This window comes from Tupaia chinensis, unplaced genomic scaffold, assembly GCF_000334495.1.
Source record: "Tupaia chinensis unplaced genomic scaffold, TupChi_1.0 Scaffold000100_1, whole genome shotgun sequence".
NCBI lineage: Eukaryota > Metazoa > Chordata > Mammalia > Scandentia > Tupaiidae > Tupaia > Tupaia belangeri.
The window spans coordinates 1129139-1140023 of NW_006159564.1; the positions used below are offsets into that span (position 1 = coordinate 1129139).

The 10885-nt window shown below is 40.9% G+C and overlaps 1 protein-coding gene across 1 annotated transcript in view; it reads left to right on the forward strand.

The window, feature by feature from the left end:
- Positions 1–226: 226 nt before the first annotated feature.
- NIT2 (nitrilase family member 2) overlaps positions 227–10885 on the forward strand; it is a 22851-nt gene continuing 12192 nt past the window's right edge. The window contains exons 1-4 of the mRNA XM_014585935.2: positions 227–451; positions 2600–2737; positions 4330–4450; positions 5497–5585. Coding sequence (XP_014441421.1) covers positions 227–451; positions 2600–2737; positions 4330–4450; positions 5497–5585 — 573 coding nt within the window. The remainder of the gene's footprint in view (positions 452–2599; positions 2738–4329; positions 4451–5496; positions 5586–10885) is intronic.

Here is a 10885-nt window from a genome sequence, read left to right on the forward strand (position 1 = left end):
AAGGGCACTGGACTCCCACATGACCGACTGTGGTTGAAGTCCTGGACCTGGTGGCTTGCTTTCTCACTTTCCCTCTCACTCTCTCTCACTCTCTCTCTTGCTCTGCCTCTTTCTGGTCAAATTATAATAAGTAAATAAAGTTAAATAACATAATTCTTTTAAAAATATATATGGCATAGTAGCTTCATCTTACAGAGGAGGAGATGAGCTAGTGTGTCGCCTTGGCATGGAGGAGGTCGCCAGCAGTGCAGAGTCTCTGCTGCAGCACCTCTGTGGGGTGGGTGATTTGCTGACTGTCCGAGTCCCAAGCTCGATCTCCTGCTCTGTAGGTGAGATGGAGCGAAGGGAAGCCATCAACATAGACGTTTTTCTCCCTGAAGCAGAGATGAAGCCTAGCTTCAGAGTTACAGTGGAGACTTTGGTGGATCTGCATGTTCTGGTGTCAGCTCAAGTAACTCTGCCCTAAAGTAATCCCAGTTGTTGTGTTTGTTTGTTTGTTTTGTCACAGGGTGCATACTCTCACTGGAGAGAGATGGAGAAAGACAGAGGGAAAATGAGAACTCACCCCCCAGGAAGGGTGGCCACGTTGCAATTCCTGCTCCTCTTGGGAGTTTGGGCACGCATGCACCTGGCATATTTTTCAAGTCACCAGGTCTGGGACTTGAACTGTGAAGTTGGCCCTGCATATTAATCCACCATGCCATTTGCTGGCTCAGAAATCTCAGCTTTTATGTTCTGTTTTTATTTTTGTTTTTGTTTTCTTGTAAGAGGTTTTTGCTATAGAGCACATGCGCTCGCCAGAAAGACAGACAGAGACAGACAGACAGAAACAGAAATCACCCCCCAGGGGGGATGGCCATGCCATAGTTCCTTCTCCTCCATTCTCCTCTCGGGATCTTGGGCACACATGCACACGCGCCTGGTGCGAGTTTAAGCCACTGGGTCCAGGACTCGAACCGCAGTCAACTACATGGGAGTCCAGCGACATAGCCATCATGCTAACTGCTGGTCCCTTATGTTCTGTTTTATGTTTCTTTATTTATCTCCAGATTCAGAAATCACTTAACAAGCTGCAGTCAGGGTTAGTTTTCCTCACCATATTTAGGATAAACCAGGGAAAAAAAAAAATTGAGGTTAACCCTATGCCAAACAGGCCTTCATTAGAGGCTGGGGTCTGACAGTGTTGCTTCTCTGGAGACTTTACACTGTTCCAGTAGACACCCAAAGAGAGAGAGCGAGAGCAAGAGCGAGCTCTCTAATGGGATCTTCAGACTCAGGGGCAGAGGTTGGGTGGGAAAGTTAGGACGGACCATTGCTAATAATTCCTGAAGTTTTACAGACCTTCATAGGTTACAGTGCCACTTTTGGTCTTCTGCTGCAGCCTCCCATCAGGCCGTGAGCAGGAACTGTGTATCAGTCAGTGTCCAAGCCGGACACAGAAACCACACTAGTAAGTTGAACAAGGAAAATTGACATCAAGAATTATTAACCAACAGAAGGTAATTACTGTACGAGCTAACAGAGAACTCAGAATACAGGAAAAGCGAAGGTAGGATGTAGCTACTACCTCAAGGAAGGCATAAGCTTGGAAGAGCTCCTAGCCCCTTGCCACAGTGCTGAGAACAGACCTTATTGGCAGGGCTGGCTACATCATTTGTAGAGACCAATCCCCTTGTCTCAATAAAAAAAGAAAAAGTGACATCAGGTCTGCATTTTACAGTATCTTCGAATCTCTAAACAAATGGTGTTATTAGCTGGTTAATGTCATGTTCCCTTGGGCCAGGAAATGTCCATGGGGTAAATGCAGGTCATCACAGGTGCCTCCAACTCCACTCTGTGACCAAGCACGTGTGCAGCCGCTGGCTGGCAGGTTTCCCCTCTGACAGCCCCTGGGCTGATGTGTCATGTCAGAGCCGCTGGGTGGGAAATTGAAACAGTCGTTTCCCCTTCCCGTGCACACTGCCCCAATTCAGTGGATAGGAGACTTCCAAGGGATTGTACCCTCTCTGTTAGGTCCTGCTTTGTGTCTGGGATAAGGGGTAAGGCTGTACCTGGTCTTACTTCAAGCTATCTTCTCTTTCATTCTGCACATTACACAGTAAGAAGTTGGCCCTGCTTACTCCATTTCAGACTTTTGTGTCTAGCATAAGGATTTGCCCATGGATGTTGGTCTATCTCAAGGTTTCTAAACTCTAGCACTATTGACTATTGATATTTTGGACTATTCAACTTTATTATTCATTCATTTATTTTAATTTGACCATAGAGACATACACAGAGAGAGAGAGAGAGAGAGAAGAGGGAAAGTGGAAAAGCAAACCACCAGATCCGGGACTTGAACTGGAGGGAGTGTCCAGTGCCTTAACCACCATGCCACCTGCTGGTCCCCTGGATTAGGTCATTCTTGTGGTGGTATCCAGTGCATTGTAGGGTATTCAGCAGCAATACTGATTTCTGTCCATTAGATGCCGTAGCTCACCACCAGTTATAACAGTCCAGAGTATCTCCAGACATGGCTCTCTGTGCCCAGGGGGACAGGATTGGCCTCTGTTTGAGAACCATGGCTCTGTTTGCATTCAGTGGTCAGAGCTAATGCCAGCTCTTTTCTTTGTCCTCAGCTTTCCGCTTGGCTCTCATCCAGCTTCATATTTCTTCCATCAAGTCAGACAATGTCGCTCGAGCTTGTAGCTTTATCCGGGAGGCAGCAACCCAAGGAGCCAATGTAATTTCTCTGCCAGTAAGTATGGGCAGCAGCCCTTGGTGGGCTCTGCAGGCCCAGCAGAATATGTTCACTAGTTCTGGTTGTCTTAGTGTCTCAGGGTCCAGCCACATTCTTTGGAGCCCCAGAATTGTTTCATATCTGTCTGGAAGATGAACATAGCAAGGGTCTTTGTAATGTGACAAGGTTACAGGTCTCTAACTTTCAGATCATCTGCTTTATTCAGATGAGGAAACCAAAATTTCAGTATGTTGAGGGACTTATCTAAAGCTAAAATACTTAGTACTTTAATCACTTTGACTCTTATGTAATTAAGATTTTATAGAACCAGAACATGTTGGTTTTAGTACTGTGCTGCCAACATTTTTGTAAAAATGAATTGAACATTGGGGTCAGCAGGTGGCATGGTGGTTAAGGCACTGGATTCCCACATGGCTGATTGTGGTTCAAGTCCCAAACCCAGCAGCTTGAAAATCACAACAGAGCAATAGATAAATAAATAAGTGTTCTTTAAAAACAAACAAACTAACAAAACGAATTGAACATTGTTTAGAGACATTTAAGAAGTCTATGGCATCTTAAAGCCAGAGGATGCTGCATCTCTTTCATAAGTGGCTTCTTTAACATGTGAATCAACTGAAGGTTATACCTCATTTGTTTGTCAGCAAGTACAGGATTGGCCCCAGAGAGGGATCCCCAGGTGTCAAGAGATAGGTCTCCTGGCATTGTCTTCAAAGGCCTTAGCAGGAGTCAGTGGATGGAACTATTCCAGATTGCCCCGTCTCACCCACAAGCTACAGGGAGGGGGCCGCTCTTCGCAAACCCTATGTAACAGACTGGAGAGTTATCAAAGCCTCCTTGTGTTTTATTTAGGTTCCAGCTACTCACAAATGTGGACAGAGAGCAGGAATCTTGAACAAGGAAACTTGAGATCTCAATATTAATCCACTTTTCCTTATGGTTCCAGTCATGGGACTTTTCTATAATTACTATTGGGTCATCAGAAAACTCATGACCCATTTTTTTGTGTAAAAAACCCTATCGTGACTTTTCTGACAATCCAGTACCTAGTAATGAAGGTATCTTGTTAGTTTATGTTGCTGAGGTTAAAAGTTTGAAGCCCAGGAGTCAAAGCAGTTGACTTCTGCATATGCCTGCTTCCCTGACTACCTAACATGGGTCTTGTCCACGCTAATTATCTTTGGGTTTGAGTTTCTTAGCGCAGTGCTGGTATACAGATGATCTTATTAAATGCAAAATGAATGCATTAGAATTGAATTTTATCATTTTTGCCTTTTGTTTCCTGACATGCCACAGAGCTGCTGAAGACAGATATATACCAGGTGGATGAGACTTTGTAGGATCAGATTGATAGTATGAGAAGGGAGCTTAGATGCCACTCATTTTACAGAGGAGGATGTGTCTTAACTTCTGTAGCTCCAACGGTTTGGGATTTTTTTGTACACTGGTTTCATTGACTATGTTTTACCCCTTCAAGTGAGAGTAGAAGTGGAAGAAGTAGCTATGTCTTTGTACAGTAGAACTTTTAAATGGGTTGGATGTTTTGGTGGCTGTTTTCCTTCCCTTTTTCTCTGTCACTGTTATTCTAGGAATGCTTTAATTGTCCATATGGCACGAAATATTTTCCTGAATATGCAGAGAAAATCCCTGGTGATTCCACACGGAAGCTTTCTGAAGTAGCAAAGGAGTGCAGCGTGTATCTCATTGGAGGTAACTTCCTACCTGCAAGATGTAATGGCCTAAACATTAAAAGCATCTGAGGGATTCATGTTGTTATATTTAAACTGTGGAACACAATTCAGCTATTGAAAAGAGTGAGGTAGAGATATCTGTAGGTAGTAGTGTGAAAAGATCTTCAAGACATACTATCTAGATGGGGCCAAAAAAAGCACATTCAACACGATATAAATAGTATACCCATTCAGATTAATACTACCACAAAAGAAGGCTGTATATTTGTGTATGTAGTTACATGTATGTATAAAGACATAGTAAATATTGTACAAGAACACACACTATTACCGATAAGGATGATCTTCTCTGGAGAAGGAATGGTAGTACAGGGGTGGTAGAAATGTAGAGAGAGGAATCCTAGTCATATATTTTTATTGTACTAATCTAGGATTGAGGAAAACTTTTTTTCAAAGAGGCCACATACATACAGATAACTTTATTTTTGTGTTTTGAAATAAATATTTTTCCTATTTGCTGAAATAAATACATGCACAATACAACTGTTCAATAAATACAGCAAAGAAAATTATGTTTGATGATATATTAAGATTTAAAAATGGATAAGATGCAGGAAATGGAGGCAAAGAAGAAATGCAGAGATGGGACTAGAGAAACTACATTCAGTGACAGGCTGGGACTTAACATCCTCATCTCGGGGCCTTTGGGAATACAGTTCTGTTGCAGGACCTGGTGAATTTAAGTTCAGCAGCAGGGAATTTTTCATTTTGTTTTAATGCTACAGATTAAATGTTGCTCAAGATCATGACTGAATTTTTGCAGCGGTTTGGTTATTTCTTAAAACTTTCCAGTATCTATGCTTTGTCTATATTCTTGAATTTGTCACTGAAAGATTGTATTCAAGAAGGGGAAAAAAATGATTAAATAACCCTTAGAAGATAGTCAACTTTTTTGTTGAACATAAGTGACAGTTTATCAAGCCTTTATCCAGTTATTACAAAAGGGTTGCTCTGTTCTTTTTTTATTCTTTTTCTTAATGTTTTGTGTGCTTCTCTCAATGAAAGGCTCTATTCCTGAAGAGGATTCTGGGAAATTATATAACACCTCTGCTGTGTTTGGGCCTGATGGATCTTTATTAGTAAAGCACAGAAAGGTAAGTAGGCAATTTTCATTGCCTTTAAGAATATGCTGTGGGGCCAACAGGTGGCATGGAGGTTAGAGTACTGGATCTCACATGGGGAATGGTCACCCACAACTCATTTTCCTCATTTCTCCATCCTGTCAGAATTTTAGGCACACCTGTACATACTCCCGGCATGTTTTTCAAGTCACTGGGTCCAGGACTCAAACCATGGGGTCAGCCATGTGAGAATCTGACTGTTTAAGCACTAGGTCACAGTCCTTTGCATTTTTGTATAGATTTTTGACTCAGGGGCCAGCAAGTAGTGTGGTGGTTGAGAGCGTGGAATTCCCACTTGGTTAACCATAGTTTGAGTCCCAGACCTGGAGGCTTGCTTTCTCACTTTCTCTCTCTCTCTCTTTCTTTTTCTCTCTCCCCCTCCCTCCCTCTCTGGTCAAGTTGAAATAAATAAAGTTAAATAAAATAATTCAGAACAAATTTTTTTTCACTCAGCCTTTTCAATGTCTGATAAGAAAGGCCAGCTGGTGGCTTGGTGGTTAAGGGTGCTGGACTCCCACGTAGCTGACTGTGGTTCGAGTCCCAGAACTGGCAGCTTGCTTTCTTCCTTTGTCTCTCTCTCTCTCTCTTTCTCTCTGGTCAAATTAAAATAAGTAAAGTAAAATAAAATAACTCATTATAAAAAAGAATTTTGGAAAGGTTGAATCAGTTTGGGGAGAGTTGCAGTATATTTGTAGTATTAAATGCATATACATTTGGAATTGTTAAGTCTTCCTGATAAATTGATCCTTTTATCATTATGAAATATCCCCCTAATACCCTTTTTCATGTAGTCTATTTAATCTCTACAGTTATTATAACCACACCAGGCTTCTTATTGCTTACAGTTTACCTGATACATGTTTTTTAATCTTTTCTTTTAGTCTATGTTTGTCTTTATATTTTAAGTAATTTTTTTTTTTTTTGGAGAGGTTTTTGCTATAGGGCATGTGCACTTGCCAGACAGAGAGATAGAAAGTGAGAAATCACCCGCCAGGGGGGACGGCCATGCCACAATCCCTGCTCCTCCATTCTCCTCTCAGGATCCTGGGCACGCATGCACACACACCCAGCGTGAGTTTAAGCCACCAGGTCTGGGACTCGAGCCGCGGTCAACTACGTGGAAGTCCAGCGACATAGCCATTACGCTAACTGCTGGTCTCTTAAGTAGTTTTTAAAGGGAAGAAACACTTAACAGAAAAAAGAATGTGAAGTTCTCTGTTGAGAATGATGTGTGAGAGCTAGCAGATGGCATGGTGGTTTGGGCACAGAATTCCCACATGGCCAACTGCAGTTTCAGTCCCAGATCTCACAGCTGACTTTCCCACTTTCCTTTTCTCTCTCATTCTCTGGTCAAATTTTAAAAAATAATAATAATAAAACAAATGAAATTAAATAAATAATTTTTTTAAATAAAGAAAAGAAAATGATATATGTAGTAATGTCCTTGATTTGAATACCAGGTATTACATGCATACATTGAAAATCATACCATGTGCTATAGAGATGTACAATGATGATGGGACCAGCAGTTGGTATAATGGCTATTTGACTGGATTCCCATGTAGTCAACCACGCTTCGAGTCCCAGACTCAGTGGCTTAAACTCATGCCAGGCGAGTGTGCGTGTGTGCCCAAGATCCTGAAAGGAGAATGAAAGAGAAGGGATTGCAGCGTGGCCATCCCCCCTGGGGGGTGATTTCTCGCTTTTTGTCTCTCTGTCTCTCTGTCTTTCTGGCAAGCACATGTGCCCTATAGCAAAAACCTGTCCAAAGGGGGGTGGTGGGGGGGAAGAGATGTACAATGATGGGATCTAAATAAAAATAAATAAATAAATAGTACATTTTTGTGAGTAAGATTTCTTGCATTTTCCTTTTCTTTCTAAAGAACCTAGTTCTATTTTATACCCTTTTCCTTTAGATAGAAGGACTGACTTCAGCAATTTTTTAGTGAGGATTTACTAGCTATGAATTCTTTTTGCTTCTGAATGTTTCTTTGTTTTGCTTTCATTTTTGAAAGTTTTTTTTTTTTTTAATTGCCAGAATATGCATATGCTAGCCGAGAGAGAGAAAGAGAGAGAGAACTCCTTAGTGGAGCATGGTCATGCCGCAGTCCTTTTTCCTCCATTTTCCATTCTGTCAGGATTTTGGGCGTGCATGCATGTGCACTCGGCACGTGTTTCAAGCCACCAGGCTGGTATTTGAGCCGTGGTTGGCCATACAAGATCCAGCTCCATATGCTTCACCACTGTACTGTGGCCGGCCAGAAGATGTGTCTACTGGAATAGAATTCAAGGTTGACAGTTTTGTTGTTTTCCCCAGCAGGTGTCTCATAGCCTTTTTAAGTTTTTTTCTCCTTTTCTGATCAGTGGCAATTTGTACTGCTGTCCCCCTGAATGTAATTTGTTGTATTTCTCTTCCACCTTTTAAGATTTTTTGGTAATCTTTACTTCTTAGTATTTTTGTTTCTCATGTGTCTAGGTACGGGTTTCTTTGTGTTTGTGCTTCTTGAATCTGTAAATTTAAACCTTTTGTCATTTTGGGATATTATTTTGCTAATTATTTTTTTCTCTCATTCTCTTTTTATGGGACTTCACTACACGTAAGTTATATTTTTAATATTATTCCAAGAATAAAAGGCTTTCTTTTTATTGCTCTAATCTTATTTATCTGTGTTCTATACCATTTCTGTCAATCCGTCAAGTTCATTGACCCTTTCTTCTGTCATCTCCAATCTTCTATAAGCCAGCCAATCTGGTGAAATTGTTAAAAATTTAGATACTGACTTTTTCAGTTCTAAAAATATCCATTTTTTTGTAGTTTTTCTTTCTCTGCTGATAATTCTATTCATTTATTAATTAAATATATATATACACATACATATTACACACTGATCCTGGTTTTAATAGGTGCTTTAAAGTCTTTGGTAATTGTCACATCTGGGTCTTGTCAGGGTCCATGTTCATTTGTTTGCCCCTTTTTTTTTGAGTTTGGGTCACATTTTTGTTTCTTTGTATATCTGGTAGTTTTGGGTTTGTATATTGGACTATACATTGTAGGGATTCTAGATTCTATTATATTTCTCCATGACTTTTTTTTTTCAGAGAGTTTTTTTAATTTGATTTGTTTTGTTCTGTTTTGCTATAGGGCCCATGTACCCACTGGAGAGACAGAGAGACAGGAAGTGAGAACTCACCCCCCAGAGGGTATGTTCACACTGAAGTCCTTTCTCCTGTGTTCTCCTCTTGGAATTTTGGGCATGCATGCATACACTCCCTGCATGAGTTTCAAGCCTCTGGGTCTGGGTCTCGAACCATGGTTGACATGTGAGAGTCCAGAGATGTAACCATTACACCACCAGCAGGTTACATACCGAAGATTCCACTGTATTTCTCCAAACACGGTTGAATATTTTTGTTTTAGCTGGTATTTAACTTGGCTGTATCCAAACACCAAACTCTTACCTCCTTTATGAGGCACACAGAAACTTTAGCTGTTCTGTTCTTTGTTTAGCCTCAGCTGGCTACTTGGAGGCTGCCCTACATGATTTTAATTCAGGGGGCAGCCAGAGATTGGGACAGCTCTCTGTGTAGAATTTATGTCTCTCTTTGACTTTATCCTTTTCAGAATTTCTCCCCACACTCCCAACTGACCAGCTGCTCTGAAAACTCGGTCCTCTCGTTCTTCCAGTCAGTATGATCGCATGTAGTTTTCACCCCCACTCCTAACAGTGAAGGGTTTTGCTTCAGGATAAAGCTCAAAATGGAAACTCACCCAGTGCTGTTCCCTTTTTCGACTTTGCCTGCTCTTGTTATTCTTCAGTGTTTTCACTTGTGCTTTTTATCTTTGCAGCTCATTGTTAGAAGTAAAGTGAGAGAGCTTATCTGATAGGAGCTAATCTGCCATTGCAGGAGGAAGAGCCAGCACTGGGCTATTAACTCCACCTTTACAAGTGTGGTTTTTCAGTATCAAGTTTTCTAGTCCATGAGTGTGATATATCCCTTTATTAGGCATTCTTTAATTTCTTTTTGTTTTTTTGGGTATAGTCTTATATATCACTCGTTAGCTTTATTCCTGATTGGTATTATTTGTATTTTTAATAATACATAAGGAGTTTATTTATAGTATGTAAGGAGTACAACTAATTTTTAAAATACTGACCTAGCATATAGGAACCTTGCTAAACTTGCTCATTAAGTCCAACAACTTATTTGTAGATTTTTTTTTTTTTGAGTTTCTTAGTACACAATTATATCATCTGAGAATGGTAACAGATTTCACGTTTTCTTTTCCAGTCTTTCTACTTTTTTGCTCCTTCTTTTTGCCTTGGTTTAGGATGGCCCAGTGTTTACCAGCAGGTGGCCTTGTCTCAGTCTGAGGAAAGGTGCTCAGTATCTCATCATGAAGTATGATTTTTGTTTAGTTATTTTCAGATACTCTTTATCAGATTAAGGAAGTGCCCTCCTGGAGCAGCTTTTCTGTTGTGTTTTGATTTTGAATCATGATTCATTGTTTACCCAGTGCTCATTGTGCGTCTTCTGGATGATTATATGTCTTTTATTTTGTTAGTGTGGTACATTCATTACCTTGAGTTTTTTTCTTTTCTTTTCTTTTTTCAGAGAGATTTTTGCTAGAGTGCCTGCGCTCACCTGAGAGATAGAGAGACAGAAGGCGAGAAATCACCCCCTGGGGGGATGACCACACCACAATCCTTTCTCTTCCATTCTCCTCTCAGAATTTTGGGCACGCACGCGCGCGCGCACACACACACACACACACAGTGTGAGCTTTAAGCTGCCGGTTCTAGGATTCGAACTGCATTTGACTATGTGGGAGTCTAGCAATGAAGCATTACGCCATTTGCTGGTCCCACATTGAGTTATTTTCTAACGTTAAACTGATTTTCTTTGAATAAATCCAGTTGGGAAATGAATTTTATACATTGATGAATTTGGTCTGTGAACTTTTTACCTATTTTTAAATGCCCACCCATTCTCTGCCTTCCCTACCAACAGTTTGACTCTGATTCTGAGAAGCTTCATTCAGCATTCACACCAGGTGAAAAAGCAGCACCTTAATTACTTCCCATGAGAAACCTGGACAGTGATTTGCACTCTGTATAGAAAACGGGGGTTGCAAAACCACAGCATCATTTTTTCAGTTTCCTGCACTGAAGTTCTATTTGATCGGCCAACTTTTGGGGTGGATTATGGGCAGTGGGAGGTACTGTTTGTCCTGTTGGTCTTAAAGCTCCTCCCATTTCTGACCAAGGAAAGAG